Raw genomic sequence first — 24,074 nt, 5'->3', positions numbered from 1 at the left:
CATGTTTAGGCTTTTCTTTCAAATATTGTTTATGCAATTTCCTGCTACTTCACTTGACATTACCAACCATGTGATAACCACCATATATTATTATTTTCCCGTAACAATTAAGTTTAAAATGGATAATAAATGGAGCAGGGTCCTCTGGATGAGATCTAGAAGCAGGAGGAAAGGACCTTGTGGAGAAACTATTATCGTTGTTGTTACTGTTTCAGAGACAGGGTCCCAGTCTGTAGCCCAGAATGTCCTGGTACTCATTATGTAGCCCAGGCTGGCCAGTTTTTCAATCCTTCTGCTTTAGCCTTGAGTATTGGGATTATAGGCATGAGCCACAGCACTAGGCACTAAAAGTTTAATAAAGCAGATTTTCGTTGAAACAAAGGTACAGGGGAAAAATAAAAATCTCATTCTAATCTCATATTAACATGATCACACCACTAAAACATTTAAAACTTGCTGAAGTAACAGAAACATTCTATACATTCCTTTTGGAATTAGTGATACAACAGTCAATTGTTAAAATTTAGTTAACACCATATCTAAAAAGCAAACTTGGCCATCTATACACTATTGATATTAATTAACATGATTTCAGAACAAAACGAAACACATTTTATTGTCTGGACTTTCTACGGTGAGTTAGTTCTACGGTTACCTCCTTATGTAAGGCGATCCGAAGCAGTCTTGGACTTGGGTCAGTAGTCATGAAAACACCTTTACCAGTTAAAAAGTACCCCAAAGGAAGATTTGTCTTCTACTGTCTTTAGAAAGGGACAGTACTTCCTTAGAAAGGGCTCAAATGTTATAACACAGGAATCCGAGAGAAGGGGTTCTTCTGTTGCTTTAGAGAATTCTGGACACAGTATTCGTATTCGTGTCTTCTGTATGTTGTAGACTATTTATAGTTTATTCTGACAGAGTTATTTTGTACATTTCAAAGCAGTTACTTCTTCAATCTCTTAATATAGTAATTTTCTCAGAGGAAAAGGTGTATTTAAATAAGTGTCATCAACCATGGCCCTCTTAAGAAATTAGCTTAGTATAATCAAATGAAATTACTGTATTTTTTTTTTAAAGAAAAGAAGTCTATAAAGAATTCATTTCTAAAACCCCCCTAGAAGGTTTTTTTTTTTTTTTTCCTGGTATTCTCCTGGTGCTTCCAAATAAGATGCAAGAACTTTTGTCTGTTCAGGCCATGAACTACACTCATCATCCCATCAGCGGAGGTTTTAGATAGGTTCAGAACACCCACGCTCAAGTGAATGCACAGCAGGCCTTTGTACTAGAGGGGACTCTCAGAAAAATCAGCCTGCATGCAGTGGGGAGTTCCTCAAAGGCTGTACAATAAATAGCAGCTGTTCAGAACCAGATCCCAAGTAACACTTCTCTTGAAATGCACAAGCCCACTCAAACACCATTATAAGCTGTGATGCTTTAAGACGGGGAAATTGCTGGAGCATACATATACGATTTCCACTAATGGGGAAGGAGAAGCAGCAGGTGGCAATTTTAAAACAAAGTAAACCCGACTTCTCCTTTTTCACTCCCTCCCCTCGGACAGCAGGTGGCATTTCTATAGCAAAGTTCAAAATTATCGGAGCTCTCTGTGCCACAAATATCTCCCCAATCGCCAAGAGGCTGCTCGTTCTGCAAAATTAACACACTATAGCCTTGCTTTACAAACATTACTTTCACTAATTAGACTACTGCTGCAGCCTACTTCCATAGGAATCGGGATGGCAAAGTACCCATCAGTATTCACCACTTAACACTGGTGAGACGTGGCGACCAGGGCATCATCTCTCTGAGTCTCCACTTGTCATCTGGATCATCACTATAATACTGTCACCTTTACAGCACCATTTTGAGGATTTAGCACGATTCATATCAGATTCCCTCAGCAGATACTCTCCCTATTCCCTCCCCCTTAGCTGAGGCTGCTGGTTATTGTACCCTGCTATAATTATTTGTCTACATTTCTTCATAACCCCACTGAACTGGGCTACTTAATTAAAAGGATCATGTCATATGCTGCCTTTGCTTCCCAGACGGTTATCATAACCCTGGTCATGTAAAAAGGTACTGGATGAGCACTGGGACAGAAACAAAACACTGGCAGCCTAGCAAGCCCTGGACCTCATTGCAGAAGTCAAACAGTGCAATTAGGTTATTAGGTTATCAGGTTTCAGAGGGTGATTCAAGCTCATCTGCAACCTCCCAGAGCAGTAAAAGGGTCACACAGAGATGCGTGACTCATAAGTCACCCCCTCTAAGTATTTTTAACTGTAATTAACTTCCCATGTTTCCGAGTAACTCCTCCCGAGCTTGGCTTCCCTGTCTTCTGGCCCAGTTTACAAACACTTGGCTTCTCTTTAGAGCTTGTAAGGCAGCAAAAGGAGTTACCTAGCCTCAGGATTGGAGTTCCCGCCCTCCTTGATCTAATTCCTATTACATCTTGAAAACCTCATCTGTGGCTAGAAGACAGACAACAAAGTAACACCAAATCCAAAAGCACTTAGGTCTAATGACTTTAACGTAGCATTTAAGACGCATACACACCTGGGACTTCCCAACGAAGTCCATACATGCTGGGCCATGAATACCCTCCAACCATATTAGTTTCTCTATGAAATAGATTTGAAATCAAACCTGTTAAGTGGCTGAAGGAACAGCTACAAGCCACTGCCTGTTGGGCACACCTATAAGAATGGAAGGTTTGCAAAGCGAAGGCTCTTTCTTCAGCTCCTGGCTGACTATGTCACTCACACGGGAACTAAAGAACTGGCTTACAACAGGGCTCCAGTCTCTCTGGAACAATAGGTCATGACGAGCTTCCTTAATGCCAGAGTAAGTGTTTAGAAGTGATTTCTGCTAACTGAAAGAGAGTGTAAAGGGCACATATATTTACTCTGGCTCAGATTCAACACTTCTGAATGTCTCTCGGTGCCAAGAGTCAGAAGAACCCTTTTCCCTCATGGATTCCCAACCTGGGTTCCATTCCACAGATGTGCATAGAGCCCAGGAATGTCTTGAAAACGAGGTGTCACACTAATGTGTAATAAGTTAAGTACCTGTATGGTAACCCACAGTTTACCCCAAGTGTGTTGTAGGATGGTAGACTAGTACTTCAGGTAACTTCTCAACAGGGAAGAACTGCTTAGACCACTCATAGAGAGCTCCTGTAAGAAGGCATCAAGTGATAAGCAATCTTCACAATGTCAAAAAAGGGGTTGGGGATTTAGCTCAGTGGTAGAGCGCTTGCCTAGCAAGCGCAAGGCCCTGGGTTCGGTCCTCAACTCTGGAAAAAAAAAAAAACAAAAAAAAACACAGTGTCAAAAAAAACCAGAAAGCCTGCCTGGTAGGAGTTGGCATCACAGCCATCAGATCTAAGAAATGGGCTAAAGGGAGCATGTCTCCAGTCTGAGCCTATATTCTGAAGGAGGTGCCACTGGCTGGTAAGACGGCTTAGTGGGTAAATGCCCTGTAGATCTGAGTTCAATTCCTGGGACCCACATGTTGGAAGGAGAGAAAGTGGTCCTCTGCCATGTCCACTCACAAACACACACACCCAGGCACGAGTACGCACACGCGCGCGCGCGCGCACACACACACACACACACACACACACACACACCACATACACATGCATGCACACATACTAAACCAATTAATTAATTAAAATTTTAAAAAAGGGAAGCGACACTGTTTTTTCAGCTTAAAATTCCTTGACTTCTGAGGCTAATTTACCCAAGATACATCTACTGAGAAGTAATGCTACACAGTAAAAATATGGCAACCAGTGCTTATTAAAGCTGGGGCCTGAACATCTAACCCCAGACACAGAGGCCCCCAAAACACACAGAGAATTATGATTCATAAGCACAGCAGCTTCCTTCACAGACTCCATCATACGAACTTCCACCCAAAGCAGTCTGAACTTCCCCGTATGCCCATCTGCCACTCTGGCCACCTGAGACAATGAGATCACTCCCCATTCAGGGAACTACCGTATATGGGAAATGTAAATTCACAACAACCATTTGTTCATTTTGCCAAGGCAGGTGACTGGCCACCTGGCCTGCCCTCTAGAGCAGTACAGCAAAACTCGTCTGGGGTGAATGGGTTATCTGTTTATGTGGATGGGTATTAGGGTGAGGGGAAATAAGTGGATAATTGATCCTCACATGCAAATCAAATCTACTCTATCATTAACTCTGGTGCCCAGCGTTTTGTCTAGGTAACCTATTTGGAAGATGCTTTTGATTTTTGCACCGAAAGTCTAGAATTTTGCCAAGTAAAAGTAATACTTTTACAGGAATTCTTTCTCAAGGTCCAAGATCAACAAGCCATCAAACTCAGACTTAGGAAACAACATTACATAATAACCACTTCATGGCTATTGTTTTACGGTACAAAGGGTTCATTTGGCATTTCCTAGAGAGTTTTACTCAGTTGGTAGCTTTTCCCACGACGAACATACTCTCCCTACCCTCGCTCTCCATGAATCAGTAAAATCAAAGACTTAAACTGTAATTTTCAATGTAGAGACATCTAGTGTAGTGCATTCTACAAGACACACATGTTAGATGTGAATGGGGCATAGATACTTTAATGTAAGCTATAGGTGCAGTGACTTCCTTCAGATTTAACAGCCAAGAAACTCGGCAGTGGGTGGGTAATGCCTTAAGGGTGACTCTTGAGGCGGTGACACAGTCAATTCTGAGACTTACACATATGCTGTAACATTTAAAATTAGGCAGAATGAAGCATGGCCAAACAAGCGTCTACAATACTCAGAGTGAAAAATGGGCCTGCTGAGTTCAGTTTTCTTCCCTCGAATCCCATGACCATAGGAGGTTCAGCAATGTGATCCATCAGGTGGCTTTCTCCACCCTGGTGATTTGCCTGGAATCTAATTCATTATTTCAAAAGATGCTTGCACTGTGAACTTCCTTGTCGGGTTAGAAACTTTCCAGAGTCATGGGGAGCTGGTTCTCAGCTCTGAAGAGGTTGAGATGTTATGTTGAAATGTGCTTTTTGCCTGCAATTATAGTGGATAAAAGATACTACACTAATAAAACCAGAGTCACTGATAAATTGAAGACCAAAACAGGAAGAGAATGGAAAAATCCCCAGGGTTCTATAATAAAGCAAACAGCAGGGTGCTTAAGAAAGGAGATAAACATTAATGCTGCCTATTCCTAGCAATCCATTTTACCTTCAAGGGCTGATCAAAGCCTAAAGTCTGCGCTAAGTTCTTTTTTTCTTTAAGGCAAAACAATATGACTGTTCAGTTTGATATCAGTGTAATTACCTTCTCTAATAAGCATGCCCAATAGCCATTAAGTCTAGCTAAAACTCCCTCAGGTCCTCCTATTCTATAACAAGGATTAAGGTCAACATTTTTAGAATTTACAGCCAAGTTCTTGATGGAACGTCCCCACTTTCCAGGCAGACAGAGGAGAAAGAAAACAGAAAGTACCTGAACTACAAATATTAACAGCCCATGTGAACTTTTATTTAGAGATTTCTCTAGTTACAAAACACACCCATGTGTCAAGAAAAACACATTTGTGACTACTGATATATAGCCGGTTTCTACCGACAGAGAGTGACGGGTTTTAATAGATCGGGTTATGCACACCACTCATCTACTTTCGTCCTGGTAGCCCCAGGCCCTTTTTTAAATATCTTGGCTCTCCTACTTAACTTTCATAGAGATTATTCAGTTACCATGATGTCATATTCAAAAGACTGGATGACATCTAGTGAAGATAGGTCAAGTTAAAATAGCTTTGTGCATGCTCACACTAGAGCTGGGTGTGCACAGGGCTATGCTGAGGGGGTTCGGGGCCTCCAATGTGAATCTTCCGAAGAGATGAGTTACTTTTAGTCTAACCACTACAAAGAAGACTATACACAGAGTTATATAGTACCAGGTTAATTCCAGGCTTCTTTCTCTGTGGGTATCTCCACACAGCACTCTTGATACCAGTATCTATCTGCTTTTTTAGTCTCTATCTCAAAGATTATGGCTCCCTCGCTTTAAAGAAACTATATAAACTCCTGACGCCAAGATGTGTTTGTAAAGAAAACAAAGCAAAACCATAAAAGATGAACACATTCTACCCCCCCTTTGACCTTCCAATATACTACCTCCCTATCCCAGTACCCTGAGAGTTAAAACAGCCAGATGTCGAAGCACAAACACAGTACCCAGTGCTACCCAATTACAGGATGAAGATTTCACACCTTCCTCAAAGCGCACCTTCACATTCTCATGGTTTATTTTCGAGCAGTTTCTTTGGAAACCTACTCTCTCCACTTTCCCACATCCTTCTCTAAGGTGCTCTTCTTCCTCTCTCTCCCCTTCTCCCATCACAATACACCTGAGCACTCCAGGGCAGCACAGACAATCTGGGAGCTCCTGTTCTAAGCCAGGCTGCCGTTGAACCTACAGAGATCCACCTGCCTCTCTCTCCTGGTGGCTGGAGACCTGGTCAACCTGAAGGGGAACTTTGGAGTCTGGAAGAACTCTCTGTCCCATGAGGAAGCCCAGGCCCTCAGCTGGTAGCATTCAAAACCATAAACATAACCCGATGGAGTCTGCATGAAAAGGTTGGGCAGGGCAGGGCGTGGCATGGGCGAGGGACTGACTCCAAGACAGCTTCAGGGCACATTAGCCAAGTTGGAGCTGACGGTGGATGAGAGAATGGCAGGGTGAGTCCTGCAGCAACAGACAAGGTGGAATGGAAATCACGAAGACAGAAGGATGAAAGCCAGCAGTTACGAAACAGGCCTGGGCAAGGCAGGGAGTGGGAGGAAATGGGCACAGGGACTCAGGGAGGGGCCTGGCCTGCAGGTCAGGCGTGGAGAGGCAAGGAGGAGCAACACGTGGGGCCGGGTTTCAGCCACCTGTGGAACCAGCTGCAGGGGAAAGGCCTGGTGCCAGGGCTCAGACTAACAGACGGTGAGGGGAATTAGGGACACGGAGATCTGGAGCTTTATGTGGGTATGTATGCATGTCTGTCTGGGGACACGGTCTCACTCTTTAGCCCTCCCTGGCTGTCCTGAAACTCACCATATAGACCAAACTAGCCCTGAACTTGCAGCAATCCTCCTGCCTCTTCCTCCTGAGTAGGCCACCACACCCATCTGAGTCAAGGCTTTAAAGAGAAGCCCCAACTGCAGGCAGGGAGAGGAGGAAAGACTCACAGGCTGTGGGAGGAACTGGAGCTTCCAGGGAGGAGGGAAAAGGGAAATGTCTGTCACTGCTAATTCTGGTGGTGAGGCAGCCGCGAAGTGAGCAACAGTGAGTCAAGGGATGTGATTCAAGAAGGCTGCTGGGCTGCCTGAACGTATAAGGCTCAGTATCGTGGCGGATGACCACTGGATTTAGCTGCCCATAGAAAGTGGTCGCTGCCCAGTCTGGATTTCCTTCCTTCACTTCGTTCCTGCTTGTCAAGTGTCTACTCAGCGCATCACTGGACAACTGTGGATGCTGTGGGCACTGACGACCTCCCATGTGCCAGGGATGATACACTCACATGCAGGCACCCTTCATTCGTAGGGGACTGTCTCCCTTGAAAGTCGTCTTTGCTGTCTCCTTGGCTGTCCCCAGTCTCATGTCTGCCCATTCCTTCAATGAGGCTCCGTTCCTCTCTCAGATTAAGCTAATTTACACCTCCCATGGTGTAAATGATGACTTCCAGGTCAATGCCCTATTATCTAAATTTCACCTTCCTGCCTGGGGACTTTCTTTTGGTCCTACCTCAGAGTCTTTGATGTTCCCAGACAGTTGCCCCCAGATGTTTCCCACAGCCTTCAGTCTCCCTTTAAACATTACCCTTTCGAAGACCTTCCCTGGCCACAGTATTTAAAGCAGCCCCCACTCCACGCCTACAAGGTTACTCTATTAAGTCTTGCTTACAGCTGTTGGAACACTAACCGATTTGGCAATGGGCTTTTTTTTAGGTATCTGTTTACTGGTGAGGCTGATGCACAGTGCCTGTCTTATCCAATACTGCATCCCTTGCCTCAGCATGAACTGAATGCGGGAACGAATTCTCTATAGTCCTTAGAACATAATCAGAACCTCATAAATGTGCTTTTCACTGTCTGGGGGAAATAAGGAGCAACTCTTATCCCATCCCCCACCGTCACAGGTTTGGTGGTTCCATACTATTACCCAGATGGCCCTCAAGCCAAAAACACTTTCCAGAGGCATCATGGAATGCTTCTTTGTCCCTCAGAGCCAATGGCTCACTGACTCCCATCAACTTCACATCCGTAACTTCTCTTAAAGGCAGCAGATCCTTGGGTTTAAACTTAGAAAAACATGTCAGCGAGGCTAATGCAATGGCTTACTGACTGTCTGGTGGGTAGATCTTACCCTACTCCCAGACCAGAGCTCCCCAGAACCACTCGACACCCCCCTTTCTTCACTGGATTAAAGATACACTCCCCAGCTCTCCTCAGCCCCATTACTGACTACTCATCCCCATGCGGTAATGACAGCGGTGATGTCAGCAGCTAAGATTTATTCGGAGTTTTTATTCACCAGTAATTGCATTAGGAAAATAAAAGGCACATTAGCCAAGCTGAAGCTGATGAGAGATGAGAGAGCAGCAGGCCAAGCCCTGCTAAGGATGAAAGGAGACAGTAATGAAGCTTACACATATAATAACTCAATAAGCAAGTTACTTGTCCCTATTTCAAAGACGGAGTAACTGAAGTTCAAGAAAGCGAACTTGCCCAACATCCCAGGGTCCAGAGTTAAACTCAAGCGTACTAAGTTCAGATCCACCCTCCTCATCACTGCCTTTTCTCATTGGAGCTCTAGCCACAGCCATCGATGCTCTGGCTCTTTCTGCTCCAACAATCCTCAGCTCTGTGGTCTTCTTTGATCTCTGTGCCGCCACAGTCACCAAGCCTTTGTTCACACCATTTCTACCCACTTTGAGTAGGCACTATCCTGTCTGCAAACTATCAACTTATCTTTCAGACCCTCCTCTCCCGGCTTCCTGGATCCAAGTCTCTGATTTGTACTGAGTGTGTCTGTGGCTTACCGTGCCTTGGAAATACTCCCCAGCTCTGGTTTACAAGGATTTCCTTGCATGTTTCACAGAAGGCATGCATCAGGATTTCAGCTCTGAGTCACATAACCAGATACATATGCGGGGCTCAGTAGATGGCAACTCAACTGGATTATCAATAAAAGGGGTAAGTGCAAATTTACTGACACCCTGGATGTCAGGGCAGAACAAAAGTCCATTTTCCATTGTTCTCACATATGCAAGACCGAAACAAAGAGAAAAACTCACCAAATCCTACAGGTGTTCCTGATGGGAAAGTGTGGTGTTCATAAAGACTCGATATATTTTGACAATTCTGACAGTTAAAAATCCTTGCACATACCTGCTGCACAGAACAACCCTAAGTAATGCAAACTCAGAAAACAAATTAAGGGAAAAAAAATAGCAAGAAAACTTCTTTTATTCCTTGGTTCTTACAAGTTGGAGTCCTCAGAAAATATATTCAGAAAATTTGCTTGAAGTGATCAAGTGAGCCAGACTGTGTTGTTGGCATGGAAAAAGGGTTTTTTGTTGTTGTTGTTGTTGTTTTGGGCTAGGGAGGGGCTGTCAGTAGGGTTTGGACATTAGCACCTAAGCCAATGACAACATGCCAGATTTTGGAACATGAAAGTTACAAATTGCTGGGCAGTGGCAGCACACACCTTTAATCTCAGCACTTTGGAGGCAGAGGCAGGCGAATCTCTGTGAGTTCGAGGCCGGCCTGGTCAACAAAGTGAGTTCCAGGACCCCAGGGCTGTTACACAGAGAAACCCTGTCTCGAAAAAAGCAAAAGCAAAAACAAAGACAAACAAACAAAGAAGAAGAAAATAAAGTTAAAAATCAAGCACCTCCAGACCCTCTAAAGCATTTCAGGACAAGCAAAGGCCAACCCAGAAACTCAGCAGCATGTGACCCAGAGGAGACATGCCTGTACGAGGCCTGAGCGCCGCTCTCCAGCTCCCTCCCCCACCCCCATTCTTAATCCAATGGGGGGAAAAATGCACTAGAACGGTGGGTGCCGACAGGGATACAGGCAGCTCCTTTCCACCGTAAGGGAAGTCTCAATGGACGGGATATCTACACATCTATGAAGTTAAAGTTGCATGCGAAGCTTGGAGCTTACTCCGTTCTGACCAGAGAAGCTGGGAAGAGCCCGTGTCAGACCTGTGTCCCTCCGTGCAGCGGAACAGTGGTATTGAGATGGCCTTGAGGAAGTGGAGGAAGAAAGAAAGACAGCTAGCTACACAAGGAGCCATTTCCAAGGGACTCTCTGGTCTTTCAGGCAAAGCAGCAACTCGTCAGCATATATCCAGACAACTCATGCCTCCCACGGCTGCACCATGTTTGGTAGACATGGATTATGGTGCAACCCTAAATCTCTATGTGCAAAAGTAAATCTGTGAGTCCCTTTCCCCAAGAACTCCAGGAGTTATAGGCCAGGCAGGACACTGAGTTGGTGTGAGAGGAGAAATTAATAAGACAGTGCCATGCTGGACCAGTAGGGCAACTGTGATGAAGCAAGTCAAGGGTTTCCATGGTGACAGCGTCTGTCATAGCTCAGGGTTTTAAGGTAGAACGAAGAAGCATCCAATCTTTGGCTTAAGTGGTACATCCTGCCTATCCCAAAGAGCTCTATGATGCTCATCCACAGGCTTAGAGCTAAATTGTACTGCTAGAAGTTGATATTCACTAACAGGTTACGATTACGTTCAATGTGAACCAGAAAAAGTAGCTGGGATACAACAGTCCCAGCAAGCGATCTATGATACAAGTCAGCAAGTATGCAGTCAGGACATTAGCCGGGCAGAAAGGACAGCACAGCTTAGGAATAAAGAGATCCTTTGGAAAGGATAGCCTTTCCAGGTAAAGATCGACTTGGAAAAAATCAGGATTTAGATCACTTAAGAGACATCCCACAAAGGGAAGACCACAGTGTAAACACACACTTCTCACATCCTTAGGGAAAGACACAGCTAAAATGTACAGCCACACACACCAGAGGAGGGTCTCTGCCCTTTAACCTTCTAAATCTACATCTAAATTGTGCTCCCTCATCTGAGAACTCCAAATCCAAACTGCCAGAAAATCATAAACTGAGTATGTTCTTAAGTTTTGGGTTTTAGAATCGTTTCTAATCAGGGATGTTCCGTCAGTGATGTCTATGCACATATCCCAAACTCCAAAAATACCTGAAATCAAAAATACATTGCTCCTCAGCACTCTGGGTCAGGGCTACTAGATCAGTAAATACAAAGCAAGACTAGCTTGCTAGATAGACAGTAAGTAGATGGATGGCTGCTGAGATGGTCTGAGGGTCATACTTCCAAACTCCAGACTCCTAGAAAGGAAAAAGAAAATCCATCTTTCTGTTTTCCTGAACTAAAGACATAGGTCCATGACTTGGAGAGTGGAAGCAGCTCTCCCCAGCTCTCCTGACCCAAGTTACATCAGACTTAACTGGAGTGATCAGGCTGGACCAGGTACTATCCTAAGACTCAGGTCTGTCCAGCCTGAGAATTCCTCACACAGCAGGCTCTTTGAATAGGACCATCAACAGGTGGGCAGGGATGAGGAGAAAGATTCTGCTTGCTTTTCAGGACCAGACGCCCAGGTGTAATGCCGGGGCCTCCTTATCTCTTCAAGAACTGGCTCCAGGTAAGGGCAGGGCTGTGCCACAGTCAGGACTGCCCCGCTGGGAAACAAAATGCTCTAATCAGACTAAACAGGTGAGGACATCGGCATTTAGCATGGCAAGACACAATGACCCATTCATGGAGAGTCTGTATTTCTCCTCAACTTTACTTGTTACGTTGAAAACTTGGGAGCGTGGAGGACACAGTGTAAGGGGTGGGGGACGGCCAATCCTAAGAGATTATCTGAACACAAGTATATCACAAAACAAGAAATAACAATCGAGGAATCCTATGTGACTTAGGGGCATCAGCATTGTTCAAGTTGCATTAATATGATTTTAAAGCCTTCTAGATAACACACACACACACACACACACACACACACACACACACACACACCCCAGAGAGAGAGAGAGAAAGATTAGCATGTGATTTGTGGATGTGCATCTATGTAGGAGTACTCTAAGCTGCAACAAATACCATAGAAAACTCAAAAAGAAAAATGACTAACTTTTTGAAAGTACTTCACATTTGCATTTATACTATACATAGCTACAGGTATCAGTCCACCCAAAGAACCGTTTTTTCTTGTATTCTCTAAACAGCTGAGCACAGAGAGTACCAAGTTCCAAATCTGATAGTCGGCATCCTGTTTATTTGCCTGGACTGTTTCAAGCATGATCGCGTATACATGCCAAGCCAAATTTTGATTTTTAAAAAAGAACCTGTATGTACAATGAAGGGGGTGTAGCTCTCTAAAACAACATTCATGCCACTTTTTGTTCTGGACAGAAATGGGGATGAGACATGCCTCCTTTAAATCATCATCTCACTCCAGCTGTCTGCAAACATGCTCTAACCTCCCTTTTACTTACAATCCCACTGACTCTCAACAAACTCTACGCCACCCACATCCACTCTGTCAAATCTATACTACAAATGGAAAGCCAGCCCTATATTAGTAATAAACGTCAGCAAACGAAAGTCAAAATGCTAAAGTTGTACAGATCTTCTTTAAAAGCAGCCAATGTGGAATAGGCTCACTGGGTTATCTTTGCAACACAGATTCACATCTTACAAATGATAAATGGAATATCTAACATGGGGGGGGGGAGTGCTGGAAGGCTCTATAAGGAATGCCAATAGGCCCAGGTCTGGGTGAATTAAATGATAAAAATACAAGTAGATAAATGGGCAGAGACAAAGCGTCCCACAGCAAGGCAATGTCTGGTTTACCCACACTGCGAAAAAATTCAGAGCAGCGCAAAATTCAGAGCAGCGCAATCACGGAACCCCCAGGAAGCCCCACAGAAGAGGGGAACCACTGAAACAGAGACCCCCCACTAGCAAGGCACAAACTTTTCAAACTGTCACCAACAAACAAAATGCCAGACGCAGTGGGGATGCGGCAGCCCCCAGCCTCTGGAAAAGAAAGCATTCCCTACACCAAGGGGAAGATCCCGCGTTTTTTACCTTTGTGTGCGCCGAAGTCTGTTCCCACTCCTCAAATGAGGCAAAGTAAAGTTTGAGAGCACAGTCCAGAAATTGGGGTCAGACATATCCATTTCTTTCTTTCTTCAATTCACTGTGAGTTCAAGGCCATGGGTTCAAAACGGAGATGGGGGGAAAAATAAAGGGAGGGGGGGAATCCCAATTATCAACTCCCTCCAGAGAAAACGTGCGGTGAACTGTGGTCTCAGGAGCCACTCGGAGCCTGTCTGAGAATTCCCCGTCCGTGCTGGCCTTAATTAATGCACAGCCATCTGAAAGGTTCAGGAAACTTATTTCCTCTTGTGTTTGCCCTCTCCTAGGAAGCCTCGGCCAGCTATAAACAGTAATTACAAGAGTTTAGCCCTGCGTTCTGCTCAAAATGCTGTCTCCGTGTGATTCAGTCCAAGGTACTTTGTCATCTGTTTGGCAGATACCATTTGCAGCTCCTGTTGGGGGGAGGCCGTAGGAGGAGGACTATTTTAAGTCTATGGTTCCGGGAGACTGTTGCTTATCAGCAAACCCATTCACATCCGAACATGCCCAGTGCGAAGCTTCCTTTTAGCGTCTACATACAAGGAAAAGAATTTGAACAGCAAAAGCTTCTCTTGCCCTCCCCTTCTGGGGAAGAAAAAAAAAAAAAAAAAACTCAACACCATGGAAACTTGAAAGCACTTTTAGAAAATTGGCCTATGGGAGGACTTGAATCTGACACCTTTGTGTAGGGTCCAGCTGGAAAGAGGGTGGCCCGGCCCTGGCTCAGTCCCCGCGGCTGGGCCTCCCGAGCAAAGCGAGCGGCCCCCCTGGTGTACTCTGCCCAGGAGCAGGCGCAGGGAGCATCCTCGCAGCTCCCCTATCCCAGGGTCTGAAATGGATCGTCCCTCAAAAATAAATAAATAATTCCAGCTGCTGCGCCGGAACACGAGTGTGTGCTCTGCACACCTGACGGCTTGGGTGATTCACCACAGGACCTGGCACAATTGTGGCACTTGGAGGGAAGTCCCTTGATGACTCCGGAGGTGACGCTACCTGTTGTCTGGGAGAAGCACGCACACGCCAAGCCACCACACTCAACCAAAAACCTCAGTGACACGAAATTCACGCGTTCACATCCTTTTGATGGATGACTACAGTGCACACCTGTTTGGCCTCACGGATTCTAAAGATGGATCTAGTTCATGATCATTTTATCGCATGTAAATATACTACCTGGAACTGATTTAACAACCTGAATTCTTTTCCCTCCCAGGAAGTTAGAGTCTGATGGAAAACACCACGGGGAAGGGATGAATCTGGTTGTTATTCATTTTGAGGAAAAGGACACTATTTAAATAACTCCCCAAACCACAAATGTTCAAAAGTATATAAAGAAAAAAATACAATTTAAATTATTTACTTTTAATTTAATATTATATATTATTAAGTCTTGTGGCACATAGAAATATTTTCTCACCCAAAGACTCCAAAACAGTTTGATGATAGTTTTTGTTTGTTTGTTTGGTTTTTTTTTGGAGATAGGGTTTCTCTGTGTAGCTCTGGCTGTCCTAGAACTCACTCTATAGACCAGGCTGGCCTGGAACTCAGAGATCTGCCTGCCTCTGCCTCCCACGTGCTAAGATTAAAGGCGTGTGCCACCACTGCCCAGCTGATGATAGTTTTTATGAAGGGCATTCATACCCACAAAACCACTTTCTTCTAGAGTCCCCACAGATCTTTGAGACTCTTAGAAATGAAAGAGAAATCATAGAATCTGCTCAGTTTTACACAGGAGAAACAGGCTTTGAACAGTAATGACATAAGACCTATTTTCCAAATGCCTAAGAGCTTTGGTTCGGTGTCTTTGCCCTCTCTAAGGCCATCATCCCTTGTTGGATTTTTAATGTTGTGAAGTACAGCCACCCTTCTACACTGAGAGGTTCAAGCACACTCACTATATATATATATATATATATATATATATATATATATATATATATATATATATATATATATATATATATATATAAAATAGCCAGGTGTCATGGTGCACATGTGGATCCTTATCCTTAGCACTCAGTGGAGGCTGAGACAAACCACTATCTGGGTTCTAGGACAGTCTGCTCTACGTAGCAAGACCCTGTCTCAAGAATAGAAAACCTCTAAAACATCAGTCAGTGCTCTTAACCGCTGAGCCAGTGAGATCCAGGACAGGCACCAAAACTACACAGAGAAACTCTGTCTCAAAAAAACCAAAATTAAAAAAAAAACAAAAAAAACCACACACACACAAAGAAACAGCAGTAATGATAACAGACCTTGCAAATAAAATTGTGTGACTAGTGAACATGTGTGGGCTCTTTTCTTGTTTTATTTCCAAAATAATATGTTACAGCATCTATTTACTGAGCACACATATTTTTATATTGAACATTATCTAGAGATGATTTACTATATGTGGGAGGTTGTGGCATTCACATGCAAATATTCAGTCTTATAAAAATTTTGTTAAAATGTTTACATGTTGTGTGTATGTGTATGCCTATTGGTTTATATGTGCTCCATGTGCATACAGGTACCCTACAATGGCCAAAGGAGGGCACCGCATCCCCTGGAACTGGGATTGCAGACAGTTGTAAACCACTACATGTGGATGCCGGAAACTCAATCTGCAAGAGCAGCAAGTGTTACAAACTGCTGAGCCATCTCTGTGGCCCCATGTATAGGAGGCCTGGCCATCACTGGTCTCTGGTCTCCTTCGAGATCTCTAGAACTTAGACCTCACAGATACCTAGAGGTGACTGACCACTCTACATGACTGTTCAGAGGTAAATATAAAGTAGTCCCAAGCTCCAGTAGGGTTTCTCACTGGTGACACTGTAGCCTGGACCATTCTTTGCTTTGGAAGCTTTTTTGTACTTTGGAAAATGTTGGGCAGCATCCTGAACTCTTTCCGCTAGATAGCAGAAATGCCCATCAAAAATGTCTGCAGACACTGCCGATGCCTTTTTGTTGGGAGCCAGTGTTCTAGATAATGTCTCCCTCTGAGTAAGATGTCATGTTGTCTTTGATTCTGGACTCAACGCTTAATGTAACCTTAAGCACGTTACTCAATCACTGCCTATTTCCCCTAATTATAATATAGGTCCCTAACAGGACCAACCTCTGGGAGTTGACATACATAAATGAAAATAAGATGACACATATAAACCCCTCCATGTAATGGCTGAGTCAGTGCTGACAGGAGAAAGAATGGAAAATAATGCTTCCCTCATTGTAACCTGGAGCTACCGGCACTACAGCATGCTCTGTACTCTTCAGTGCCCTGAAAGTAGGTCTACCCAGACAGTAGTCACACTGCACTTGAACTGACTGCTCGCTGCTGCCTTCCTGGCAACATGTGAGTTTCTCAAGGCTAAGGCCATGTTTCCCTGATCTCTGTATTTCCAGATACCGGACAGCCCCTAACTTACACAGACATTTTTAAAGATACTTTTTGAATAGACAGTTCCAATATCCATGTGTCTATTATTTCTCCTCTGATACACACATACACACACACACACAAAAAAAAAATGACCAGTATGAATAGGTTCCCTGATGCTCTCACAGCACCTCAAATTCTCGGTGATTCTACAAGAATGATGTTACATTCTAAAAACTTTCTCTTATTGACTCTTTGTTACCAAGAGATGGAAGGGTATTAGTGTTAACATTCCTCAGCTCCTAGCATGGCTTTGGGAAATATCACAGCCAAACACAAGGAAAACACCCCTTTGGATAGCATCTCCACATTCTACAGATAAAGCAAAGACTTTTTTGATGAAAAGGGGTAATTACATATCATGGGATGCCACAGAAAAGCAATCGAGAGGGTGAGAGAGGATCTGAAACTGTGCTACAAAAATTATGAATCCAAGGTTCTCTCTGCTGAAAGAGACAACATTTGAGGGCTAAGAAATATTAGGCCAGCTGACCATGAATAATAAAAGACTGCATAGAGCTAGGTCTGCATCTACAGGAAAAAAAGGGGGTGAGGGAGTCAAGTTCCTAGAGCAGTGTTTAGTCAGTCACAACTTGGAGGATATACATAGGGTGAGAATTCAGCTCTGGATGGATTTAAGACCTGACGTCTGTACTTCCCAACTCTCATATTCTTCATAGTCCTTCTGGAAACGCTCATGCATTTGGCATTGCCTATGAAGATGGCGGCAACTCAACTTATCCATGTACTCAAGTGAGTACATGGATAAAAATCTAACCTTTATTTTTCCTCTGCTCTCCATTTTGAGTAATAGCTGAAACTCTCAGATACTAGTAGCTACTGTTAAGATTTTTTCTTATGATGCATGTAAGTGTGGGATGTGCATATATATGCGCAAGTGCCCAAAGAGTCCAGAAGAGGGCACTGGACCTTCCTAATCTAAAGTCACAGGTGGTTGTGAACAATACAACATGGGTGCTGGGAACCAAATTCTGGTCCTCTGCAACAGTGGTCTATGCTCTTAAGTGCTGGGCCATCTCTCCAGCTCCAACACTAGTCATTTTAATGATATACATTATAATATTTTTATTGAAAAGGCCTGGGAAAATTCGGATTTATCCACACTAGGAAAAGTACACACAGCTAGTGATGAATTACCTAATACAGAGCAAGTACTTGATAGATTCCCACACTCGCTGATGATAAGAGTAGGCGTGACACTCAAGTGTAACCTGTCTTCTAACCTGTTTGACTTGATTTAGGAACCTATGATTCAGAAGACAAGGCAGTCAGAAAACACAGGATTAAATTTGTCAGAACTACTGACGTTTTGCTACAGATGAAATAATCACATAGACAGAAAAGGAAGCATAGTTGAGTTGCCATTGCAATAAAGCCGTGACTGCCGAACCAAGAAGAAAGTTCTTAAGCACATAGCTGAACTAAGCCAACACAGACACTCAGAAAGACTTTCTCCTCATTGGACAACCACTAAACCAAGACAGCATTGGGTGATAGCGTTTGGGATCCAGACAGCTCATTCATTTATCAGAATGGCACTATCAGCCACTGCTTTTCCAAGAAGAGGAAATGAGATGGGAAAATAAGCTTGTCATCCTACTGGGAAGCTAGCTCTGGAAGAAATGGGTATAAAATAAAGGGTCTACTCTTTCACGATTCATTTCCCCTCCAATGTTAAAGATAAATGTCCTCTTTACAGACTTTTGACTCTCCCCTCAGAAGAATTCCACACAGAATGGTGTTAAAAAACTGACATTTACAGACTCTGTTTTTGCAAACTATGGGGGGACTAAGTTTTCTGGGACAAGGTGTTAGGACTGGGGAGCTTTCAACTTCCTGTGCAAGCCCCTGTGTCTGTGTGTCTACATCCAATGGGAGGACCCTAGGAACAGTGGGATTGATGCCGAGTGCCCAGGAAGGTTCCACCTGAGCCTGGCCTAACAGCCAGTCTGTGGGAAACTCACTTAACTTGCTCCCCAGCCGTATGCTCGGGGCCGAGAAATGACTATCTCCCAAGGCTGTTCACATTTACAAGTCCACTAGATCAGCTTCTAGATGCCCTCCGGAACATGAAGCTGGAGGTCTGAGGAGCACACTAACTTTTCTAAATGAGGGAAGCCCACAAGAAACAGAACTGAAGTAAGTGTATAAAATATGGTAACCAGAAAGGATGCTGTAGTCCAGAGAAAGAACATAGAAAGAACACACTGAAAAACAACAGGTAAAGGAAGACTCTCCTAGTGTTATTAAACATCTGGGCCCTACAATACTCAAATATATATATATTATTTTTATATATATTATATATTAATTATATATATATATATATAAATGTTAATGAACTGGTAGGGATACAACTGAATGCTGAAACCCATGACAGATAATAATCATGTTGTATCATTCTAGAAAAAGTTTAAAAAAAAAAAAGTAGCATCATAAGGTAGGATTCAGACTTAAAGTTGTTGGGTAAAACAATTAAAAGAACCGTTGATTTCTCTTTCCTATTAGTCTATCAGAGAACTACATAATGATCATTGTTTTCATGAAAGATATGTTGTAAATGGTGACAGGACAGGATGAAAGGGGGACAAAATGGGAAGAGACTGCAATGTGTTCCTCAGGCGTTCCGATCCCAGGAGAAGCAGAGGTTCACAAAGGTAGCAGAAAGCCAATAACTTCAATAAATCTAAGAGAATAGAGTGGACAGATATGGGAAATGAGGACTTTTCTACCCAAAGTAGCTTCTTAACACGTATGGTGGGTAAGCATGGTGGGCTAGGCCTGAGGAGCAGGCAGGGAAGCATGTCTAGAAAGGACACCCTTGCAATTCTCTGCTCTGTCAAGCAGGGGAAGGCCCCGTGAGAAGTGAGTTGGACGGAGCACCCACGCCCCCAGAGGATAACAAGGCATGCTACCAGAAGAGGCCATAGGAAGGAGGTTCCTGGGAGATCCCAGCTAAGTAGTGTGCTGAATGGCTTCCATAGGCTCATATATTTGAATGCTTGGTACCTAGTTGGTAAAACTGTTTGGGAAGGATCAGAAGGTGTGGCCTTGTTAGAGGAGATGTGTCACTGGCAACAGGCTTTGAGGTTCCAAGAGCCCACCCATTCCCATTTAGCTTTCTTCTCCCTGTCTTCTGCTTGTAGATAAGATGTAAGTTCTCTCTAGCACTCCAACACAACTTGCCTGTCTGTCTGCTGTCATGCTCCCCACCATGATGGCCACGGACTCTCTAACCCTCTAGAACCATGAGCCCCCAAATTAAATGCTTCCTTTTATAAGTTGCCTTGGTCATGATGTCTCTTCACAGCAACAGAACAGTAAGACAAGTGGGATTCTTGACTCTAAAACAGCTGTCTGGAATATATATATATATATATATATATATATATATATATATATATATATATCAGTGTTGTGTGATATTTTGATCACATTCTGACAATAAAGTTTGCTTTGAATCAGAAAGCAGAGCCAGACATTAGCTGACAAAATTAACCATAGAGGTTCTGGAGGACTGAGGACAGATGAGAGACTACTTACAGGAAGTATTAAGGCGGGAATTAGAGAGGATCTCAGTCCTTTTGGATGGAAGAATGGATGAGATAGGAGAAAACTGGCTGTTTCTCCACCTCTTTTCTGATCATTCATGTTCTTATCCAGATATCTGACTCCCTATTTTTTATTGATAAAGAATATTAGATAAACACTACATATCAGTAAATTGCAATTACACAGAGCATGGACCGCTAACAGGGTACCAAGATAATCATGGAACAGAGGGAGGACAACTCTTAGAGGTCAAAGCCCTCTTCTCACATACAGGAAGGCCTCACATACAGAGCAAGACTAGGTCTTCCTTGCCTTGAGTCTGAACTCTGTGGCCATTTGTTCCAGGTAGTCTTTGGGTAAGGCTGACAACCCCAGTGGGTGAGATACATCTCTCTACTGGGCTCTATCCCAGTCAGCGCCTCCAGAAAAGAGTTTAGTCACTATCAATATCCAGATTTGCTTCAGATCAGTTCTCCTTAGAGAAGGGCTCCTTCCAGGCTAGGGCTATCCTTCCTTCATCTTTAAATCTTTAAGACCGTCAGTGAGCTGAATGCTAAAACAAAGGAGAAGCAGAGACAGAGAAATGACCAAGGGGTTGAACAATGAGAGGCGTGGGGGTCCGTGAGGGTAAGAAGAAAGTGAGGGTGAGCTTGCTCACAGGTTTAAAGAAAGGGGGGGCAATAACAGCACAGTTACTGCAGAAACCTGATACTCTGAAGACTACCCCTGTTCATGTTTTAAAAAGCTTTTCCTGACTATTCCTGTTTGAGTGTCACAGATCCATAAGTCCATTCCATTATTTATATTATGTGCTGTATCCACTAAGAACATTTGTTATCTCAGACTCTAAAATGCCACAAAATAGGGACCTATGCACATGCACTTAATTATGAGAAGGCATAGATATATGATTGATTACAGATGAAATGCTAAGTGCTTTTTTTGGTGGTCTCGGTGAATCCCTGTCAGTAAGGAGTACATCTCAGGATGGAATTAACTTCAAGGACATGGTGCTACTTGATCCAGAAGCCTGGGTCCAAGGTACATCATTTCTCATTCAGCTCCCGAGCATGAATTACAGTGCAATTATAAGAAGTGACAATTGGGTTGAAGTGGGTCAGTGTGGTTATATTTAGCCCTTTAGAGCTGACACCAAGACCTTTCTGTAATGTAAGATTATGGTTAATTTATCAGTTCATCTTTCCTTGAGTATTTTTCCAGGTCAGATAACCATGGTTATAGAGAATTATCCTATTAAAATGAGAGCGAGGAGTTGCAATGAATGTCCCACAGAGAAGCATGCAGACAGAGGTAGAGACAGCGTTTCTGCAAGGACAAGAATGTTACTCCATTGTTAAAGCTGATTCAAACTGTCACGAAGCAGGACAAGGTGTCAGTGAGGACAGGGATGTTAGCCAAGCAGTTTGCAAGCAAGGTTCAACTGAGTTTCTATTAAGTCACATCATTTTTAGAACCGATAGAAGTTTCTGAAGAAATATTAATTCACAGGGGGGTAAACAGAATGTCAGCCATGAATAGCTATGAGAGAAATGTGATTAAAAATATCAGATATCATTTTTACCTAACTGGCAGAGATTTAAAAAAAGATAATGAAATGTCAGTGAAGACAGAGGGAGACAAGTACTCTGTACCAATATTTTATGAGCAATTTGGAGGATGAAAACACATATGTATACATAAACACAAACATATTGATAAACCAGCACCCCGCCATCCTAGGCTTGAAAGCCATCTTATAGTAAAGACAAACTAGGTTTACACCTTCTTGTGATTAAACTTGTGTTTCTCAAGGATTGGTCTATGCCCCACCTATAAACTTAACTAACTAAAAATGGTTCTGTACTGCCTGTTCCAGGAAATGGCAACCATGCTCTTGTTTCAAAGATGTTGTTATGACTACCTTGTTATGCCCACCTTATTAAGACTACCTTGTTACGACCGCCTTGCAAACAAGTCTTTGTTTCACAAGAAGTTGTTATGACCAGCTTGTTATTTTCTGCTTCTCTAACCCTGTCTATTTGCCTGCCAAATCCCCCATTTGGAAATCCCCTACCCCTGAGCTACAAAAAGTCTCATCTTACCCATGTCCAATGCTGACCTCTTGAACCCTGCCTTAGGGGGAGGCAGCCCATATACATAAATAAAAAATGCTTGCTTTAATTAATTTGGCCATGATGATCTGGGTTGGTGGTCTTTCTCCTCACATCCTTGGGATTAACAATATTTACACATGATAAATATATGTGTGAATGCTATACTATATAATACTACACCATATGTACAAGATTTTCAGGTATGGTAATCAATTCAGAACTGCTTATAATTGCATAATATTGGGGTGTGTGTGTTGGGGGGGCAGGTTCTGAAGGTTCAAAAGAAGGGCAATTCTTCTTCAGTTCTAGAATGATCAGAAACTGGAACTTAAGAAACCTGCCAGGACAGTAGCCTGGATAATGGATTCCAGAGATGTCCAGGCTAAACTCTGGAGAACCCGTGAATATGGTACCTGCATGGCAAAAGACATTCTGGGGATGTGATTAATGTAAGGGGTTCCAGGTTATCCACAGTGGCCCTTAGCGCAATCCCAACAATCTCTCTAAAAAAAGGGGCTGAGGGAGAGTGGAAGAGAGGTTTATGTCAGAGGCTGATGCAGTCAGAAAGAGGATGGAGACAAAAACCCAGGAATGTGAAGAATGCAGCTAGGAGGGGGTGGGGTTGGGGTGGGTTATGATTCCAGCCTAGCACTTTCAGCTCAGTCCAGGGAAAGTGACTTCAGGCTTCTGACCTCTAAAACTGTGAATGTATGAAGCCCCAAGCATTTACTTACCTTGTCATAGGTGGTTACAGTAGCCAGAGGAAGCTAAAACAATGTTTTTACAATACAGATAAAACGAGAATTGCTCCTAAAATAATGCAAGACAGGAACTCTACGGTTGTTTAAAATGTTATATCAAAAATAAAAATAAAGCATTTCTGTAAACATCTGTATGAGATGATGTTTTTATTATCTAAATGGTTTACATTTTCATCAATGTTATTATTATCTGGTTTCATGCAAGTGAGCAGAACTTCTAATCCTCCTGCCTCTACCACCCAAGTGCCACGATCACAGGCATGAGTCACCAGACTTGGTTTATGAGGTTCAGGAGATCAAACCCAGAAGTTTCTATATGATAATTAAGCACACTACCCACTAAATGGCTCCAGTCCCCAAGTTAATTATTTTTAATTAAAAAAAAGTCAAATTTTAATTTCCAAAACACACATTGGACAGTTTTGTTCTCATGACTGTGAAGGTTCAAGCTGCCCAGAATATGAGGCAACTCTAAAAAAACTTATGAAATTAAGAAACAACACACATTCAGTGACGTTTCCATAAAATGTGATTGATGTTTTGGACACATGACATAAGATGAACGTGTAAAAGCTCTATGAGCCTTGAAAATACATACTAAAATTGCTTTTAAAAAGAAGCCATTCCTACTCCCAGGAATTTTGTAATATAAAAAATGAAAAATCTTGCTGTCTTCCAGGCATAAATCCTTACCTGTCTGTGGCAACTGGGCAAATGGGTGTTTTTGAAGCCAAAAGGGTTATAAATCAATATGATGCTTTGTTTTACATTGGATATATGCATTGGGTATCTGCAGTCTGGAGCCGTGCATTTATGCAAACTGTTTTGAATTCTCAGCCTGCTTCTTCTCCATATTACACCACACACTTTCTTCTTTGACTGCTCATAAACGAAAGGAAGCCGCTTCGAACATTATCCAGGAAAGTAGAAGCAAAATCTGATGGTCCTCATTGGAATTACTGAATGGCTAT

The 24,074-nt window shown here is 43.1% G+C and overlaps 1 protein-coding gene across 4 annotated transcripts in view; it reads right to left on the bottom strand.

Moving 5' to 3' along the window:
• LOC131921453 (microtubule-associated serine/threonine-protein kinase 4) overlaps positions 1–24,074 on the bottom strand; it is a 211,821-nt gene that overhangs the window by 149,697 nt on the left and 38,050 nt on the right. For 2 of the 4 annotated variants that reach the window (XM_059276177.1, XM_059276181.1), the window contains exon 1: positions 13,181–13,597. The exons of the other annotated variants lie outside the window; for them this stretch is intronic. In XM_059276177.1, coding sequence (XP_059132160.1) covers positions 13,181–13,272 — 92 coding nt within the window. In that variant the 5' untranslated portion in view covers positions 13,273–13,597. Of the gene's footprint in view, positions 1–13,180; positions 13,598–24,074 lie in introns of those variants that run through there. 4 annotated transcript variants of the gene reach the window in all.

Source organism: Peromyscus eremicus, chromosome 11 (genome assembly GCF_949786415.1).
Source record: "Peromyscus eremicus chromosome 11, PerEre_H2_v1, whole genome shotgun sequence".
NCBI classification, from domain to species: domain Eukaryota; kingdom Metazoa; phylum Chordata; class Mammalia; order Rodentia; family Cricetidae; genus Peromyscus; species Peromyscus eremicus.
This window is presented reverse-complemented; position numbering and strand designations above follow the sequence as displayed.